The sequence below is a fragment of the Humulus lupulus genome, chromosome 1 (genome assembly GCF_963169125.1).
Source record: "Humulus lupulus chromosome 1, drHumLupu1.1, whole genome shotgun sequence".
Classification (NCBI taxonomy): Eukaryota; Viridiplantae; Streptophyta; class Magnoliopsida; order Rosales; family Cannabaceae; genus Humulus; species Humulus lupulus.
In genome coordinates, this window is record NC_084793.1 from 206,353,889 (window position 1) to 206,374,561 (window position 20,673).

Consider the following 20,673-nt stretch of genomic DNA (forward strand, 5'->3'; position numbering starts at 1 on the left):
CACCCAAACACGGGTACCCTCGACAAGCCACCCTCGCTATGCGAGGCCCTCGGCAAGCCTCCCACGCGCATCTAAGCACCCGAGCACGGGTACCCCGATAGGCCACCCTCGCTATGCGAGCCCCTCGACAAGCCTCCCACGTGCACCTAAGCACCCGAACATGGGTAACCCGACAAGCCACCCTCGCCATGCAAGGCTCTCGGTAAGCCTCCTGTGCGCACCTAAGCACCCGAACACGAGTACCTCGATAGGCCACCCTCGCTATGCGAGGCCCTCGGCAAGCCTCCCATGCGCACCTAAGCACCCAAACACGGGTACCCCGACAAGCCACCCTCGCCATGTGTAATGACCCAACTACTCTAGACTTTTGGACCATTAACGAAACTATACATACAAATCCTTAATAAAACTTACATTGCGAAAATACCATAATTTTATTAGGAAACTTGTAAAAATAAGAGTTACTTACATAAAATATTAAGTAGGATATGGGATCCCATTGTCTTAAAAACAAAACATAATTTAAAATAAAAAGGAGTTACATAGCAAATGCGGAAAATACATGTAAAACCATAAAACAAGACTACATCCTCGAAAATCGAACTCTCGACTCCTTGAATCCATTCACCACCGATACACATTCCCCAAGCATCCACGAACCTTACCACCACTATAGCTATTTTCCTGCACATAAAAACAAAAAGGAATGAGCCTAATGCCCAGCAAGGAAAATCTAACACATAGTTCATATACATAAATTTCATAAGAAACATAAAGACATAACATAACACTTATATCATACACATACTATAATGGCCATTATTACTTGGGGTCCCATAGACTAAACAAGTCATATGCCCATTAGACTAGTGGGGTCCTACTAGCTAAGCAGGTCATATGCCTAAGCCTACAAACATACATATCATAACACATATCATAACATAAGAAACATAAGATAACATATAAGACATATAACATATAAATTCTATCCTATTTTCCTTACCAAAGTTACTGGGATAAGAGGACAGTGTTGGGACTTTGGGACACTCCTAATAACCATTATGAAAAAGAGTGAGTCTAATGAAGAAAAAGAGATGAAAAGGAATGGGAGGACTAAACCATTGAGAGAAATACTTACCAAAAACTTATGTGCAAGTTCTTAGATTTCCTAACCAAAATAAGAATAAGGTTAGAAGGCCAGTAGAAGATTATGAGAACTTAAAGAAAAAGTACAGAATTGAACTAGAGTTTTGGGTTACCTTGAAGACTTGTAAGACAAATCTACACCTCAAACCAAAATACTATAAAATCTTACTTCCCCAAGTGTTTGATAAGCTTATGATGATCAAGCTTATGATTCCCCAACTCCGGTGTTTACACTCTCACACTCACCTTGCACTTGTAGCCTCTGAACTTAGAGCAAAAGATGAATAATGGATGGGTACTAGGTCCTATTTATAGAGTTTAGGAATGAAAGGATCTTAATTTTACTTGAATAAAAATAATAGCTTTTTAGGAGAAAATAATTTAAATTGTCGTTCAGCAGAAGCTGAAGACTCGTTCAAAAAGGTGCTAGACTTATCAAGAGGTTGAAGGGCTGAATGGAAAACGATTTCAAAATGTTTCAAAATAAGCTGAAGGAGGCGATATATCGCCCCCTGTAGGCGATATATCGCCTGGGCCAGTATGCCCGAGGCAGTCGTGCATCGTCTCGTGTTTTCCGTATCTACGTGCTGCGATATATCGCCCCCTATAGCTGCGATATATCGGCATACGCTGATTATTTAAACACGAAATTACACATTTTTAGCTAAGTTTGAATGGAGTAAACAGCCTTGACTAAGCCCTCAACGTATTCAAAGCTGCTGACTGACCTTATAACATTCAAACTTTTACCCTTATTAAATTTAATCCTCAAAATACTTAATCCTTAATCATCCATACATAACATGTGCTTAAAATCCTATTGGTTCTTATCTAAACCTTATAGTATAATAAATATTATCCTTAATATCAGTCATTTTAATCAAACCTTAGGTTAAAATTAATATTCTTAAACTATAGGTTAAACTTAGAAAATCTACAAGTACTACTATGAGTGTCCAAATAATTCCCGGTCTGAACCAAAAATCCACAGTTAAAAAGATAATACTATAAATACTATAATATTACTATCTATCTTAGCTAAGTAAAGTTCTTGGACTCTACAATTCTCCCCTATTAAAAAGAATTTCGTCCTCAAAATTTACTTACCAAATAATTCCGGATACCGGCCTTGCATGTCCTCCTCCAACTCCCATGTTGCCTCTCGTTCAGAACTATTACTCCATAGGACTTTGACTATAGGAAAGCTCTTGGACCGTAACTGCTTCATCCCTCTATCTAGGATGCTAACCGGTCATTCCTCGTAACTTAAGTCTTTCTGAAGTGCTATCGTATCGTACTTGAGGACGTGAGATGGGTCTGACACATATTTGCGTAGCATCGAAATGTGGAACACGTTGTGACAATCGGCTAGTGCTGGCGGTAGGGCTAGTCTATACGCAACTGGTCCCACTTTGTTCAATATCTCAAAAGGACCTATGAATTGGGGACTAAGCTTGCCTTTCTTCCCGAACCGCTTGACACCTTTCATAGGAGATATCTTCAGAAAGACTTGATCTCCAACTTGGAATTCCACATCGTGTCGCTTGGCATCCGCATAGCTTTTCTGACGGCTTTGAGCAGCAAGCATACGCTGTCTAATAAGCACTACTGCTTCTTGAGCTTGTCTAACCGCTTCGGGCCCTAGAAGTTGCCTTTCTCCTACCTCGTCCTAGTGCAACGGTGATCGACACCTTCTTCCATATAGCAACTCATAAGGTGCCATCGCGATCATCGACTGGTAGCTGTTGTTGTAGGAAAACTCAATTAATGGTAAGTACTTGTTCCACGATCCTCCGAAATCAAGTACACATGCGCGTAGCATATCCTCTAAAATCTGAATCGTACGCTCGGACTGCCCATCTGTCTGAGGATGAAAAGCTGTACTAAGGCTTAATTTAGTACCCATAGCTTGCTGTAAGCTACTCCAAAATCTCGATGTAAACACCGATCCTCTATCTGACACAATTGTCTTGGGGATTCCATGCAACCGTACTATCTCATGGATGTATATGTCTGCATATTGGTATGCCGTGTATGAAGTTCTAACAAGCAAGAAATGAGCCGACTTGGTTAGTCTATCTATTACTATCCAAGCGGAATCATGCTGCTTATTTGTCTTTGGCAGACCCGTCACGAAGTCCATGGCTATATCGTCCCACTTCCATTCTGGTACGCTAAGCGGTTGCAATAAACCTGTAGGCCGCTGATGCTCCGCTTTCACTTGTTGGCATACAAGACACTTAGATACATACTCCGCTATGTCCTTCTTCATCCCTGGCCACCAATAGATTGCCTTGATGTCATAAGTCATCTTGGTTGACCCTGGGTGAACTGAGTACGGGGTACTGTGCACTTCTCCTAGGATTGTCTTCTTAATACTTTGATCATTTGGCACGCATACCCGATCCTTATATCTCAATAAGCCTTGGCTAGATATTGAGAAATCTGTAGTCTTGCCTTCTCTGACTGCATCCATATGTGCTGTTAGCGAGTCATCATGTCTCTAACAAATCCATATGTCCTCTAGCAGATTCAATTGGATAGACAAGTTAGCCAGCTTGCCTATAACTACTTCTATTCTGGCACTGATCAGCTCCTGCTGTAGTGGCTTTTCTCTTCCGGCTAAAGCTGCTAAATTCCCATAACTTTTCCTACTAAGTGCATCGGCAACTACGTTCGCCTTCCCCGGGTGGTATAGGATTTCGCAGTCGTAATCCTTTACTAACTCCAACCACCTGCGCTGCCTCATGTTGAGCTCTTTTTGAGTAAAGAAGTACTTTAAACTCTTGTGGTCCGTATAAATCTCGCACCGTTCTCCGTAAAGATAATGGCGCCAGATTTTTAATGCAAAGACCACCGCTGCCAACTCCATATCGTGAGTTGGATAGCGCTGTTCATACTCCTTTAACTGCCGTGAGGCGTAGGCTATCACCTTGTCATTTTGCATTATTACGCAACCCAATCCTTGCTTCGATGCATCGCAATAGACAAAGAAACTTATCGTTGGGTGTCGGTACACTAAGTACTGGTGTTGAGCAAAGCTTATCCTTGAGCAACTGGAAGCTTTCTTCACACTTATCGTTCCAGTTAAACTTTTGTTGCTTCCGGGTCAAGTTGGTGAGAGGAGTGGCTATCTTAGAAAAGCCCTCTACAAACTTCCTATAATAACCTGCTAACCCTAGAAAGCTTCTTGCTTCAGATGCGTTCTTTGGTCTGGGCCAATCCTTCACGGCCTCTACCTTTGATGGGTCTACTGCAACTCCATCTTTCGATATGATGTGCCCGAGGAACGCCACTTGCGAAAGCCAAAACTCGCATTTCTTGAACTTTGCGTAGAGTTGATGCTCCTTCAATCGCGTCAAAATCATCCTCAAATGTTCCTCGTGCTCTACTTCATCCTTGGAGTATATTAAAATGTCGTCGATAAACACAACGACGAATTTATCCAAGTAGTCTTTGAAGACCCTATTCATTAAGTCCATAAACGCGGCTGGTGCGTTAGTAAGACCAAAGGACATAACCAAGAACTCGTAATGTCCATAACGAGTCCTAAAGGCTATCTTAGGAATATCTTCCCCCTTTACCTTGAGCTGATGATACCCGGACCGTAAATCGATCTTTGAAAATACAGTCGTGCCTCGGAGTTGATCAAACAAATCGTCGATCCGAGGTAGCGGGTACTTGGTCTTAATCGTTACTTTGTTCAGCTCACGATAGTCTATGCACATCCGCATACTTCCGTCCTTCTTCTTCATGAATAGTACCGGAGCTCCCCATGGTGAATGGCTTGGCCTAATAAAACCCAAGTCTAGGAGTTCTTGTAGCTGCGTCTTTAACTCCTTGAGTTCCGTAGGTGCCATTCGGTATGGTGCCTTAGAGATAGGCTTGGTGCCTGGTACTAATTCTATCGTGAAGTCTATTTCTCGAGTTGGCGGCAATCCTGGCAAGTCATCGGAAAATACTTTTGGAAATTCTTGTATAACTCGGACATCTCCAATCTTAAGTGGCGTCTCCTTTTCCACGTTTGTGATGCTGGCTAAGAATGCTTGACATCCTTGCTCCATCATTCTCTGAGCTTTGAGAGATGATACTAACGGGGTGCGCAATCCTGAAGCTTGTCCCATGAAGCATAGTTTCTGGCCGTCAGGAGTCTCGAACATCATCTTCTTGCGTTTGCAGTCGATCGTTGCGCCATGCCATGCTAGCCAATCCATGCCTAGTATTACGTCGAAGTCCTTGATCACTAGTTTTATCAGGTCTCCTTCTAGTTCTTTGTCCTCAATCTTGATTGGTACGCCTTGTACTATCCGTGATGATAGAACTACTTTGCCCGAAGGCAACTCGGTTACAAACCTAGTTCTAAATCTTTCACTAGGTTTGTCTAGTTTTTCTATCATTCCTAACGAGATATACGAATGAGTGGCTCCTGAATCAAATAATACATGACATAAGTTATTGAGGATAGAAACATGACTTGTGACCACCTTGTTGCTAGCATCAGCCTCTCCTTGGGTTAAAGCAAAAACCCTAGCAGGAACCATCTTTTCATCCTTCTTCCCTTTTGGCTTTTGCTGAGGACAATCTCTTTTCCGGTGTCCTTCCTGACCATAGTTGAAACACTCCTCGGTGTTTGCGCGACATTCTCCAGGATGCTTCTTCTGACATTTAGCACATGGCGGGTACTCCACGTAGCCCGGCCTATTTCCCCCATTATTCGTACGTGCCTTCTTATCGCTGTTGAACTTCTTGTTATCTGAATGCCGTCTTTTCTGGCCGTTACCGTTGTTGCTGGACTGATTGTTGCCGTTATGGTTGCTGTTCCGACTGGTCTGAGGTTGACTCTGCGGTCTAGGTTCAGGCTTACTGGCTTCCTCTTTTCTTACATTAGCCTGCAACCTCTCTACTTCGATTGCCGTCTCAAGAACATCAGCATATGTAGTGTTTCCCGGGTTTGCTAGCTTAACCCCCATCTCGATCTTCGGTCGAAGTCCTCTAACAAATTTATTCACCCTTAGAAAATCAGTTGGAACCATCTCCGCTGCGAACTTTGCTAAGTGGTCGAACTGACGAGCATACTCCACCACTGATAAATTTCCTTGCTTCAAGTTGGCAAACTCCTCAACTCTTGAAGCAAGTACAGCTGAGTTGTAATACTTTTTGTGGAACAACTCCACAAATCGGGTCCATGTCATGGTGGCAGCATCATGGGATTGCTGGACCAAATCCCACCATATCCTGGCATCCTTCTTGAGTATGGACGAGACGCAGGATATGCGGTCCGCATTACTGAGATTCATATGCGTCAGAATCGGCTCCACATTCCTTAGCCACTCTTATGCTTCAAAGGGGTCCATAGTCCCTTCGAAGTTTGGAGCGTGCTGCTTGCGGAACCTCTCATATACTGTCTCCATGTGTTGTACCGGATATGGCACGTAATTCGTCATTGGCCATCCCCCATATGGACCAACTTGTTGGGGTGCTGGGGCCATTTGCTGTGGCTGCGGCTACGGTGGAGGCTGAGGCTGAGTTTGAGCCTGTTGGCGTTGTTGCTGCAAAAGTTCTTCGACTTGTTGTCACAGTCTGGCGATCTCCACAGTGTTGTCAGCTGGCGGTGCCGGCGCGTTGCGGCGGGCAGTAGCATACACTCCCCTTCTGCGAACTGGAGGGACTTCATTGGTTGCTGGAACATCGTTGGAGGCGTTTCCGTTGGTGCGTGCAGATCTTCGGAGCGACATCGTAGCAGAGTTCTAACAGTTGAAAGAAACATGTTAGAACTTTACCTAATAGGCTCTAAGGCAAAAACTTATTCTAAAACAAACATATCTTGGACCTATTTATTATGACTTCTTATGAAGAAAATTATATAGGTCTTTATTTATTATTTAGAGTGGGTTTCTATACTTAGAAAAACAAGTCATCTTTATTTTCTAAGTCTCTTTCTAATCATCCTATATGACTTAATTCTCAGGCTCGAAACTTATCTTTGTTCCAAAGTTAACCATATTGAGGGAGGGCTGGGATCAGTAAATCGTTCCCACTACTATGGCCCCCTAACTCTCAATAAGGAAACTTGGTTCATTGATTTGTATCCACCCTCACCGAACTTAGTCATTATTCATTTTATTTATTATTTATTATGATTGCGAAAATAAAAAATCAAACTCATACATGATAATAACATAGCATGTTATTCATTTGGAAAAAAAAATTTCACTTATTACAATCATAAAATAAAGAAGTAAATAAAACAAACAATGAAAACTACTATTCTAAAAATCGGGATCTTCTACATCCGATCCTTCATCTAGCATGTCATCATCTATCTCCTCATAATCATCGTTATCATGAGCATCAAAATGCCCTCTAGGAAGGTTTGTGAGAATCCTATGCTTTTGCTTATTTGTGAACTGAAACTCGAATTTTGCAGTGAACCTAACTAAAAGGAAGTAATAACGCATTGCTAATGGCAGTTCATCCTCATCATTCATGGTTTCCCATATTTCTATTAAAAAGCTATTACAGGATGGAAATATTTAAATAGCCTAATTATTAATACATATTGTTCCGTTGATCTCAACATTATTTTCTTAGACTCTTGAAGGTGACCTATCTCTTGGTGGAACAAGAGCAATCTTCGTGTGATCCTTTCTAGTGCTCCTACAGTGTTTCTTGGCTCCCTTATTCATTTTAAAGCCTTAATGGCTCAGATATCTTGATAGGTTAAAGCTCCGTTCATACTTAACTGAAAACATAAACACTAAAGTTGTTAGCTATACATATAAGCAAAATAACTTATAACTTAAATACTTACTTAGCGGTCAAATTCAGAGCTTTGAGCGTGTGTATCGAGGAGAACTTCATGCGAAGGAACCGTGGGGCTCTGATACCAACTGTAATGACCCAACTACTCTAGACTTTTGGACCATTAACGAAACTATACATACAAATCCTTAATAAAACTTACATTGCGAAAATACCATAATTTTATTAGGAAACTTGTAAAAATAAGAGTTACTTACATAAAATATTAAGTAGAATATGGGATCCCATTGTCTTAAAAACAAAACATAATTTAAAATAAAAAGGAGTTACATAGCAAATGCGGAAAATACATGTAAAACCATAAAACAAGACTACATCCTCGAAAATCAAACTCTCGACCCCTTGAATCCATTCACCACCGATACACATTCCCCAAGCAACCACGAACATTACCACCACTATAGCTATTTTCCTGCACATAAAAACAAAAAGGAATGAGCCTAATGCCCAGCAAGGAAAATCTAACACATAGTTCATATACATAAATTTCATAAGAAACATAAAGACATAACATAACACTTATATCATACACATACTATAATGGCCATTATTACTTGGGGTCCCATAGACTAAACAAGTCATATGCCCATTAGACTAGTGGGGTCCTACTAGCTAAGCAGGTCATATGCCCATAATCTATTTGGGGCTTGTTAGTCAAATGGGTCATATGCCCAAGCCTACAAACATACATATCATAACACATATTATAACATAAGAAACATAAGATAAGGCTGGTAGAAGATTATGAGAACTTAAAGAAAAAGTACAGAATTGAACTAGAGTTTTGGGTTACCTTGAAGACTTGTAAGAGCAATCTACACCTCAAACCAAAATACTATAAAATCTTACTTCCCCAAGTGTTTGATAAGCTTATGATGATCAAGCTTATGATTCCCCAACCCCGGTGTTTACACTCTCACACTCACCTAGCACTGGCAGCCTCTGAACTTAGAGAAAAAGATGAATAATGGCTGGGTACTAGGTCCTATTTATAGAGTTTAGGAATGAAAGGATCTTAATTTTACTTGAATAAAAATAATAGCTTTTTAGGTGAAAATAATTTGAATTGTCGTTCAGCAGAGGCTGAAGACTCGTTCAAAAAAGTGCTGGACTTATCAAGAGGTTGAAGGGATGAATGGAAAACGATTTCAAAATGTTTCAAAATAAGCTGAAGGAGGCGATATATCGCCCCTTGTAGGCGATATATCGCCTGGGCCAGTATGCTCGAGGCAGTCGTGCATCGTCTCGTGTTTTCCGTATCTACGTGCTGCGATATATCGCCCCCTATAGCTGCGATATATCGGCATACGCTGATTATTTAAACACAAAATTACCCATATTTAGCTAAGTTTGAATGGAGTAAACAGCCTTGACTAAGCCCTCAACGTATTCAAAGCTGCTGACTGACCTTATAGCATTCAAACTTTTACCCTTATTAAATTTAATCCTCAAAATACTTAATCCTTAATCATCCATACATAACATGTGCTTAAAATCCTATTGGTTCTTATCTAAACCTTATAGTATAATAAATATTATCCTTAATATCAGTCATATTAATCAAACCTTAGGTTAAAATTAATATTCTTAAACTATAGGTTAAACTTAGAAAATCTACAAGTACTACTATGAGTGTCCAAATAATTCCCGGTCTGAACCAAAAATCCACAGTTAAAAAGATAATACTATAAATACTATAATACTCACTACACCAAATAACTATTTTCATAACACATGAATATAACTCAATTGAAAAAGTGTTATGGTAATAGGCAAAGCAAAAAAGAAAAAGGCAGTGTAAAATTTTGGGAGCCCGCTAAAATGTAAGGAGGCGGTGTTTTTTTTCTTTCCTTTTTTTAATTACTAAGTAAAAATAATTTTATGGGAATAGATCCTGTGCTCATCTCTCTCAAAATGATATCTCCCTTATCCAGCCCCTAATTATCAGCAGCGGTTCACAAACTCCAATCCCGTCGATAACTTCGACCCTAAGGTCTGGGACTGGGACACGGTTAGACTCCTTGCCAAGCCCCTTGACTCTGCGGCCTCCCCCGCCATCAACGCTGCGGACTACGCCAAGATGGAAGAATTCCCTGCAACTCCAACCCCTGAGATAACCGATGCCACTCTCCGCCATAATCTGGGGGGCGGCTTCACTTGTGGGGATGACCCCAGATCCAGACCCAATAAGAGGGTTCGCTCTGGTAATTTTTGCTGTAGATTTCTGTTGTTTAGAACGGCGAGGTTCATCATCTTCTTGCTTGCTCCTTGCAGGTTTCATCCCCTTTCCGAGTTTGACGAGGGCAAGCAGAGTTGTAGAAGGAGGCTTGCTGGGCATAATCGGCGTAGGAGGAAAACTCAACCAGACGATGTCGGCTCAAGACTTGTGCTCCCTGGAGATGGAGACAATAAAATTAATGGACACTTGGATATCTTTAACTTGTTGGCTGCTGTGGCTCGCGCTCAAGGTAAACGATCATGCTCTAAGGGTTTTCTGTGTTTTGTGTTCTAAATTCTCATTGATATTGTGTTGAATTCGTATGCTGCGTTTTTTACATAGAGAAAAGCTAGAGTTTTAATAAGTAAAAACTACAAGATTCTTTTCTTCTAGTTCATCAGTATAGCTTCTTACCATAGTGAGTCTTCTTCACACAAGTCACCTTGGAACCGACAAACCAAGCTCTGATCAATACAGAATGATTTGAGTCAGAACACAAGAATTAAAACACTATTATAATGCAACATTATGCATATTATAGAGGTCATGAATCAATCTTAGTAAGAAAATAATGTAAATCTTGTCATTTCCCCATGATATGTTCTAAACATTTTTTATAAAGTAAAAATAAACCCTTTGGCTCTACTGCAATCGACAGTACCATCAATTTTAGTCCAATATGAAGCATAGATGAAAGTGTCCACCTCTAAACACAACACACATGTCTCACGTGCCATCAATTTCATCGGGGAAAAACTATTCACTAACAACTGAATCACTCTTTAGTTCTAAATGTAAGCCAAAAACTCGTAGCAAATGTATGATTTTGTTTAGTCCTCAAATTTGATTCATCTTGCTCAATCAGCTTAAAACTTGTTCTAACTAACTAGTTATTTGTCTTAACTTATTACTAAAATGACGTTTGCAAAAAACTTTCTATTAAAAATTCGATCAATCAATGACTGCAATCAACAGATTATTCGAACCTCCAAAAATACCTGCTGATGTCTATCATTATACCTCCTCTGCTCTGGTTCCAGAGATAGGTTTTCTTGTCTTTTTCTTCTTTGAAAAAGTTCTGGGTTAGTTTTTGGAATGTTTGTTTGTATTGAGGTTCAAGGTAGTGTAAGGTAACTGTGGTCTATGTTACTCTTGAACTAATGGTCAATGCCCCATAAGTGTATGATAAAATGATGCAAAGAAACTGTATATACATTATGAGCTTGGACAGATAGAATATGCTATATGAGCCCTTTGGTTTAATGAAGCATTCAAGATAGTTTTAGAGGTTGAGCTATATATTTCTAGGCTAATAATCTAGAAGACAACAATTTCTTGCATGAGATGAGATTTCTTGCTAACAATTTATTGCTAAGATCCAAACTAGAAAGATGAACAAGAGACCAAATTGAAGAGTGCAGCTCTTCTATGGCAGTGGAAGATAAACAAATGTATTTAATTTGTGGCTGATACTAATTTTAAGACAGGTGCCAATTTTTTTTTTCTATGCAGAACCCAATGAGTAGAAGCCATATTTAGCTTAGTTATCCAGAGTGAAGGTTTAAAAAGGATTATATACATATAACAAATTGAGTTATAAGCTTTTATAAGACTTGACTTTTATTTGAAATCCACATTCTATTCCAATAAAGACCTCATGAAAACAACAAATATTCATATTAGAAAAAACCCAGCCTGAGCTTTTTCTTTGCTTTGGCTTTCATGAAATGAGCTTCTTTACTCACATATGTATATTTGATATGTCTTTTACAGGATGCAGGTAAGAGCACCATCACAGCCAGTGGTTGTGTCTATACCAATATTGCATTATGATGGTCAGCTTCTATATATTCATTGCCTTTTCTGTAATTTAGATAGTTCAATTTTTTTGAAGTTTGGTCGTGTAATTCCTTAGTGAGACACTTGAGAATTGTGTGTTTTTCTTGTTTGAGACACTTTCTGTCCTTATGATGTGGTTTCTGTCTTTTTATTGCAGATACTGAATCTGCAAAAGCATCAAGACGGCAACTCAAGGAAGCTATATATACAGCACTATTTAACATGAATGTTCCTACTGTTTGTGCAATTAATCAGGTAAATTTCGCTAAGCCTTAACTTGCTGCTGCTGTTTAATATTCTAAAATATTTAATACTAAAAGAAATAAGAGTAATTTTTTATTTTTTTAAAACTAGGATTCCGCTAACAATTGCTATGTAGGTATCCAAGAGAAACTTAAACCTCATACCTTGTGATATAGCAAGCCATATGCCTTATCATTTGAGCTACCCCTCTTTGGTAAAGAATTAAGATTAGTTTGTTTCATGCAAAAATGACATTTACCATCGGATATAGATTTTGAGGCCTTCATCCAATTTTCATTCTTCATTTTCCTTTTGTAAAGAAAGCTTCTGTGACTTGAGTGGTTGACAATCCTGAACAGGCACCAAATTTACTTATTAACACTATAAGCTGAGATGTTTTATGTACTTATGCTTGTTTATGAGTAATTTGGACCTTTTGCTTTTGGCTTAAAATGTTCGATTGATTCTTTGATAGATGTTTTTTATTTGTAAGATCTTATCCATTTTCTATTTTTGAAAATGTAGGCAACTTTAGCTTTGTATGCTGCTAGAAGAACTTCAGGAATTGTTGTAAATATTGGGTTTCAAGTCACATCAGTTGTTCCAAGTAAGGAGTGATAGTTTCTCTTTTATCTTTTATATGCTTTATGCTTCCTTAAACTATCAACAAGGTTTCATTTACCTATGATATATACTGATGAGCCCTACAGTATAAGTTACAGTTTTAACTTTCCATGCAGCCTTGCTGCTTTTATTCTTCTTTTTTCATTTTCATTCTATGGATTTTCCAGTGCTTTCTTTTATATCATATCTTGGTTGCATTCAATGTTTGGGGATCTGAAATATACTCTTTTCTTTTCTTTTTCGGCTTCTAGTTTTACATGGTAAAGTAATGCGCAAAGTGGGTTTGGAGGTTGTGGGACTGGGAGCACTAAAAATTACCGGGTTTCTTAAGGAGTTGATGCAGCAGAACAATATTAGTTTTGAATCGCTATACACCGTTCGCACTTTGAAAGAGGTACAAGTCTTGCTTGTTTCTTGAGTGCAGAATATTGTTGTTGAATATTTATCCTCGTTTTTCCTGACTGTAGTTATTCTGTTTTGATACTATCAGCTTTGCACCCTCAAAGAAAATATTTTGCTCATGGTACATTAAACTACTAATACCATTAGTATCCTGTGTTTTAGTGGAATGTTTCAATTTTTTTTTCTACTGCTCTTCTCTCTCATTTTTGTAAGGAGACCTTGCTGAAGCTGAGTTCTATTTATGACCTTATTTCTATACAGAATCTCTGTTATGTTGCATATGATTATGAGGTTGAGCTACTCAAAGATACACGAGCATCATCTGACACAGCAGGAGAAGGCCAGTTCACTCTTTCAAAAGAGCGATTTCAAACAGGAGAAATCTTATTCCAGCCACAAATGGCAGGAGTGTAAGTTCTGGAACTTATAATATTTATTGCTTCACGAGCACTGTCAGGAAAGTTACAACTGTGTGGATGCATGTGAGTGTGTGTGTGTGCTGCAAGGATATTAAAACTTCTACCATATAATTCATCGAAAAAGATGTCTAGAAATGCTTTATGTCTTGATTCTAGGCGTTAAAAATGTGACGAGAATACAGTTCTTCTAAGAGAATATAATTGAGACTTCATGAAAGTATAGTGTTTAAATTGTGAAAAACATATGAATAATATGCATATAATCAGGTAGTTGTTTCATTATTCTTCTGCAAATTTGGTACAGCTAATCTTGTTTTTCACTAGAATTGGAACTCTATAATATTGTAGTTTTTGTAAGTTACTATTATGTCTAGAATAAGGATAGTGGTATGAGCAATATGAATGTATGCTACTTCATGGAAACTTGGAGTAAACTTATTACTTTTTATTTCTATTTTCATTTTTCTCTTTATTTTTATTATAGTTATTGGTTCGGTGCCTTGGGTCACAAACAGATGAACTCTATGTTGTGGTAGTTTTTACTTCAGTTGTTTTTCAGGTAGTCTAGATTAAAGGTGCTTTGTTAATAAGTGGAAATGAATAAGAATATGTATAACTTTGTCAATAAACTATTTTCTCGTGGAGGAATATCATGGGTTTAGCATAGACTACATATATTGTGCTACATGTTAATACAGTAGCCTTTAGTTGACTGACCTGGCCAGTAAGCTACACAGTTTTTTTTTTCAGTGTTTCCTCATCCCATTTTTGCAGTTAAGTTGCTCTGTAGGTTTCTATTATGGTTTTTGATTTTTTTGCAGTGCTTTAATTATGCTCTTTTTCTTAGTAAATTCTTTTCTTTTTTGTTTTTCTCTTCAAATTCTATAAATGAATTATAGACTTGTACATAATTTGATTTTGATCAAAATTAGGGTATAGGAGCAAGCTATTGAGAAATCTATAGCAAAAACAGGAAGAAATGTAAACAAACTTCTGGAACTAACAGAACCAAAACTAAGCCAGACTCTAATTTAGAGAAGGCAGAACCATTCAAAAGAAAAGATAGGAACTTTAGAAACATATTACTAAATACACTGCCAATTCTGAACATTATCTGAGAAGACGTCTTTGAACTCTTTTACTTTGAACACACACATAGTAACCCAAAATCTGATCTTCTCCCACAACACCTCCCCAGATTCTTCTTTATCTTCAAAGATTCTCTTTTATGCAACATTATTCAATTGCTTTAACTTGCAATGCTAACATTAGAAATGTGCTGCCTCAAATCATGTGTTGACGTATCAAATTTTCGTGAGCTTGAGACCTTGGTGAGGTCTGTGAGGGTATTTGTTTGCTTTTACCATTTAGGTCTCTTCTAGCTTTAGGGTTTTTTTTTTTTTTTTGAGAAATAGGCTTTGTTAATATTGCTGCTATTAGTGTTTACATATTGTTAATGAAGAGATGATGCAATCATTGTTGCCTTTAAATGTACGAGTGAATGCATCTAAAAATTGATTTCTGACTTGTATTGTGCTTTTGATTCTTCTCACAACATTCAATATTAAAACCTTTCATGCTACGTCGAGTTAAAACAGATGTAGTTTCAGAGCTTACCAGGAAAAAAGAGATCACAGTGCACTGCAAATTGAGTTCACGACAACAAGCTTTTTATCGAGCTATCAAGAACAAGATATCTCTTTCTGAGTTATTTGACAACAATCGTGGACAACTTAATGACAAAAAACTCCTTAATTTAATGAATATTGTCATTCAGCTAAGGAAGGTAAGCTATGCTTTTCCACCTCCTTTCCTGAAATTAATTTAATTTCTACAAGCAATCAAGTGAGGAAGCTAATTTTTATTATTTTTTACTGTGTGGTGCCAGGTCTGTAATCATCCAGAGTTATTCGAAAGGAGTGAGGGAAGAACATATCTCTACTTTGGTGAGATGTACACTACTCAGTAGGTCGCAATCCTATAATATTCAAGGTTCTTTTTATAGCTGCTTTCTTTTAATATACATAACTATGCAAAATCTCTTGTATTGTTATTATTCTTTTCAAATAAGCTCCATCCCCCACATGTCCTCACCCATCTCCCATGTATGTAGTTTAACATAAAATAAAATAAAAATGAAAATAAATAGCATTGTAGAACTTATTTCCATATCACCTTACATCCATGTCACGATTCCACTACTTTTTGGTTGCTGGTTTTTTACAAGTGCTGAGGAAGGCTGGGAAACACATTATTAGTTCCCACAGAAGGCTGGACAATTCATCTTTAAAAGCCACACTCCCACCTAGTTTACAAAAAAGGTTCTTGGATGTCTTAATTATTCCTGCACTTCGTTTTGTAATAGTATTGGCTCCTCTGAATTAAAAGAATGTGAAGGAAACCTTTCTCATTTACCAGCCAATCTGAACTGAGATAAGAGACTTGTGTTAATACAATACCAGCACTGAACATGGCAAATTAAGCAGGACATTATATTCAAATTACTGTTCTGTCATTCAAATGATTTAAAGCATGCACTCGTAGAATGATAAAAATTTCAGTCAGCCGAACATTTTTTTTATTTTTTAGATTTTACCAAACTTGGTTACTTTTAATCCGAATTAGGAAAATAAGATGCAACTGTGATCCTTCTTTTTAATTATTTATTAAAATTGGTGTTTTTCTTAGTTTCTTCCTCTTTACTATGAAGGATTCTGGAAGCTCCTATTCAATTCCTTATACAAAAGTTTAGAATTTGCAACGTGCTTCTTATAAAAATTGCATGTATAGTTGTGGTGGTTATGGAACTAATGGCTATTGAAGACTTGGAAAGATATTTTATATATCTTTAAAACTTATTGTTCATCATCGTGACTACATTAGTATTATTTAATTTAATCTGTGTTGCTTCTGCTACCAATGATTTAGTCAGAGCACAGGCTAGTATTATTTAATCTGTGTTAATTCTGCTATTAATGGCTTACTCAGAATTCAGTATGCGAGGTTGTTCCATGCATGTATGTTTGCCTTTCTTTTCATTAAACTTGTTCATTAAATTTGACCATGGATTACTTTATATATCATTGCTATAAGACCAGACCAGTGACTATATTCTTAGAAAATTCATCATATATATATATTAATAATTATTTATAAATTCCCTATGTTACTGAGACTGGCTTATGCTGTCAAGGAAAGCACTCTTGATAGTCTAATTACTGAGCTCCTTCTATGGCTGTTGGATGAGAGAGTTCCACATATGGATGATGGCATCCAGCTTTTAAAAGCTCTGAATGTTCTGATGTTAAACATTCTGGATAAGACTTGCCATTTCATTTCTTCCCTCTTCTTTTTTTCATTTATTCTTATCCTGACTCGCATGTCTTATTTTAGTCTGATTTGTTATTCAACTTTACAGGATAATGCAGATCGAACTTCATCCTTTGTTGTTCTCATCAATCTCTTACGTCCATTAGATCCTTCAAGGTGGCCCTCACCTGCATCAAATGAGACATTTGCTGTCAGAAATCAGAAGTTCTCTGATCTGGTTGTTAAATGTTTGATAAAACTTACAAAGGTAACTTCTTGTTTTAGCTATTTTCTTCTGCATTGCTCATATTTTGATGCTTCTCTGAATTTTCATAATGTGTTTTCTAACCAGGAAGGCAATGTTGCCAACCAGAGGGAACATCTAATTCTTCTCCTTGCCAATATTCACATTCAGAAAACTAATAAGCAGTCTGTCTTGAAGGTATTCTGATTGTTAATTAAGGTTGTAAAGCTTTGGCTTTATCTAATCCTCTTATATAAATTTGACTTTATGATATTTGGAGTCTAATGTCAAAACTGGATATTTATGAGCATTGTTCTTTTGTAAATTTCTATTTAATTAGCATTTGAAACATTAGTGGTGAAATTTGGGTTTTCAATAAGGTCTTCTATTTCTTTGAAACTCTTTTATGACTCTTTAATTTAAGGTCAATCACTGGAGTCTTGAATTTAACATAAGGATGTAATATTTGCTTTTACATTTACTATCATTCTAGTCATAGAAATTTAGTATAGTTTAGTTACAAGTAATTTAGTTGCTGCTGCTCTTGACAATTTGTGGTATCTAAAAGATGGAATACATACTTTAGTCTTGAAAAAACTTTCAGAAAATGGTAAGAGTTATGTGGGTTTTACAGTTTTATTTTTGTATGATACTTCAAGCACTGATCTGTAGACTTATCTTAGTTTTTGGTGGATCCTACTCCATTTTTTAGGATCTTGCAGGCAAAGGACACCAAGTGAATTAGATAGAGAGGTTAAGAACTTGAGGGTGGCATTTACTGACCTGTTTTGAAGCATAACACTTTCAAAGAAATTGCAAAGCCATCAAGATATTGATGCAAAGAATGGAAGAATGTATTTCACTAATTCTTGTATACATTTCTTGTTTTGTATTTGGTGATAAAGGAATCTGAATTGGGCATAAATTATGTTGTAATATGATTTCTTAAGACTAGACTAGTAGACTAAATATTGTAATTACATTTGAGTAATTAATAAAAATCTATTTATGCTATCTTATTTGGCTTCAACTTTCATATTTGTTTTCCTAGTTTTGTGTAAGTAAAAAAAAATTATGTTTCTCTAAGCTAATATAACACATGTGTTATACTAAAGTGTAGTATAACACAAAAAATGTGTTATAGTAAAGTGTAGTATAACACAAAAAAAGTGTTATACTAAAGTGTAGTATAACACAAAAAAAATGTTATACTAAAGTGTAGTATAACACAAAAAAAGTGTTATACTAAAGTGTAGTATAACACAAAAAAAGTGTTATAGTATCGACTATAAATAACATAATTCAACACTTATCTATATATTAAAATAACACAGAAATTGTGTTATCGTTGACAGTACAATAACACATCTGTATAACACTGATAAAGTGTTATGTAAAGTACCCTGACCTATGATAACATAGTCTGTCTTAACACATCAGAAAGTATTATCGTAGGTTTTGATAACACATTTTTGGTGTTATTAAAAGAATTTTTTCTTGTAGTGACTACTATCTATCTTAGCTAAGTAAAGTTCTTGGACTCTACACCATGCGAGGCTCTCGGCAAGCATCCTGCGCGCACCTAAGCACCCGAACACGGGTACCCCGACAAGCCACCCTCGCCATGCGAGGCTCTCGACAAGGCTCTCGCGCGCACCTAGGCACCCAAACACAGGTACCCCGACAAGCCACCCTCGCCATGCGAGGCTCTTGCTTGGCTTTCTGCGCGCACCTATGTACTCTCGTACCTTAGCTTCTCTCAACGTATGGAGCCTAAAACATCTTGAATGAGCGTACGAGGAACCCTAAGGGATACCCAAAAATTATTTGTTGTCAAGCCAATAGTGATGTAGACGACTGAGCATATCATTCGTGACAATTCACAAGCTTTCCTATACTTAGTTAAATGTGGAATAGCTTGGAACAAATACATATCTTGGAGATGTGAGAATAACCATCAGGTACAAGGTACCTTCACGTGTACGGGTACAGGGTGTACCATCATGAGAAGGATAGAAGCGTGACCTTGATATCTGTATCAGATAAGTAGTGGTGGTACTGATTTGTACAAAGCTTGGAGGCACTACCTGCATACGTCTGACTTTGTACCAGAGCCGACACCACGACCTTCTGCTCCACTATTACCTGAGCCACAACCCTGGCAATGTACCTATGTACAATCTTGTGCCCTGGGACCTACTTGTATCAGGGGCCAATAGAGCCCACCTATAAATAGGCTTCGACCCCTCAGGTTGAGGGCTTGGAAAATTGATTGTTTATTGAGGCTATTAAGAAATAAACAATTTTTACTCCATTGTAGTTCGACATATTTACTCTTTCAAGTTCTCTCCATCTTCTTCTAAGATATCTTTTGCAATACAGTCTCAGTTTTCTAACATTATATCGTTGACGATATTTCACCATCAACAGCAGAATAACACTTATCCTCTTCTTACTATCAAATGACCATTTTGCCCTCCCATTAAAACCTAAGCCTTTAAACATTCCAAGGGCATTTTGGTCATTTGTTCCCAATTCCCACTAATTCCTCGAGTGTCCCGAATAATTATTGCTTAAACCTCGTCACCTAACTAATCACCAATTATTTTCCTCAATGTCAAATAGTCCCCAATATATTTCCCAAATTTCCAAAAATACCCCCACGCTCCCCCGAGCTGGGTATAAATCCCCACCGTGACTTTTTCACTAAACCGCTCACTAGGATCGCCTCGAGTCACAAGATGCAAATATATCCACATAATATTGTGTTATCAACAATTTATCCTAAATAATCATGTTTATGCCCTTAACGGGCCAAAAATACAAATATGCCCTTATAATCTAAGCAGGGACTACATGCATACTAATACTCATAGTCATGCATCTCATATATCCATATAATCATACAAGAATGCTTATCACATAATCATGAATTTAATCATTTAAATCACACATAAACCAATTATGCCCTCCCGGCACACTAATCAAGGCCCTTAAGCCTTATTAGTAATTTTGGGTAGTAATTTTGGGTCGTTACACACAACCTTGCAAAAACCAAACCATAGAACAGATACAAAATAATAATTTTAGTATCCAAGCCATAAATTCACCTCGAGAGTAACCCATATGGGAGTTACCAAAGATATCCCCAATAACATTAATATCAATCAATAGTGGAGAACCGAGTCTCAGTACTAGTATCCAAGCCATAAATTCCTCTCGATAGTAACAATAGTGTTACTAAGGGTATTCGTACTAATACAAGGTACGTAAAAGCACATTGACTCATCAAGACTCCTAGGTTTTACCAGCAGACTTATCTCCTAGCCAAATTTCATGGTAGCTAATTGGACCAATAATAAACACTGTCATGGAATTGAACCGTGTAGGATCTCATTTATATAAGT

General features: G+C 37.5%; 2 protein-coding genes across 2 annotated transcripts; both read left to right on the forward strand.

The window, feature by feature from the left end:
* Window positions 1–10,051: 10,051 nt before the first annotated feature.
* LOC133825377 (actin-related protein 8-like) lies at window positions 10,052–13,344 on the forward strand. The gene is made up of 5 exons (XM_062258332.1): window positions 10,052–10,436; window positions 11,960–12,021; window positions 12,183–12,280; window positions 12,794–12,875; window positions 13,144–13,344. Exons 2-5 carry the CDS (start codon window positions 11,961–11,963, stop codon window positions 13,308–13,310), a joined length of 408 nt encoding a protein of 135 aa, XP_062114316.1. The 5' UTR covers window positions 10,052–10,436; window position 11,960; the 3' UTR covers window positions 13,311–13,344.
* A 3,258-nt stretch (window positions 13,345–16,602) lies between these two features.
* On the forward strand, window positions 16,603–18,129 carry LOC133825386 (protein MOR1-like). The gene is made up of 3 exons (XM_062258341.1): window positions 16,603–17,290; window positions 17,375–17,464; window positions 17,979–18,129. The coding sequence occupies exons 1-3, from the start codon at window positions 16,877–16,879 to the stop codon at window positions 18,009–18,011; spliced, it is 537 nt and encodes a 178-aa protein (XP_062114325.1). The 5' UTR covers window positions 16,603–16,876; the 3' UTR covers window positions 18,012–18,129.
* Window positions 18,130–20,673: the final 2,544 nt, after the last annotated feature.

Coding starts and splice junctions, on each gene's coding strand:
- LOC133825386 (XM_062258341.1), top strand. CDS start 16,877: ATGTTACTGAGACTGGCTTATGCTGTCAAGGAAAGCACTCTTGATAGT. Junction 17,291..17,374: donor GTTTGATAAAACTTACAAAG/GTAACTTCTTGT, acceptor TTTTCTAACCAG/GAAGGCAATGTTGCCAACCA. Junction 17,465..17,978: donor ATAAGCAGTCTGTCTTGAAG/GTATTCTGATTG, acceptor TCCATTTTTTAG/GATCTTGCAGGCAAAGGACA.
- LOC133825377 (XM_062258332.1), top strand. CDS start 11,961: ATGCAGGTAAGAGCACCATCACAGCCAGTGGTTGTGTCTATACCAATA. Junction 12,281..12,793: donor CTGTTTGTGCAATTAATCAG/GTAAATTTCGCT, acceptor TTGAAAATGTAG/GCAACTTTAGCTTTGTATGC. Junction 12,876..13,143: donor AGTCACATCAGTTGTTCCAA/GTAAGGAGTGAT, acceptor TTCGGCTTCTAG/TTTTACATGGTAAAGTAATG.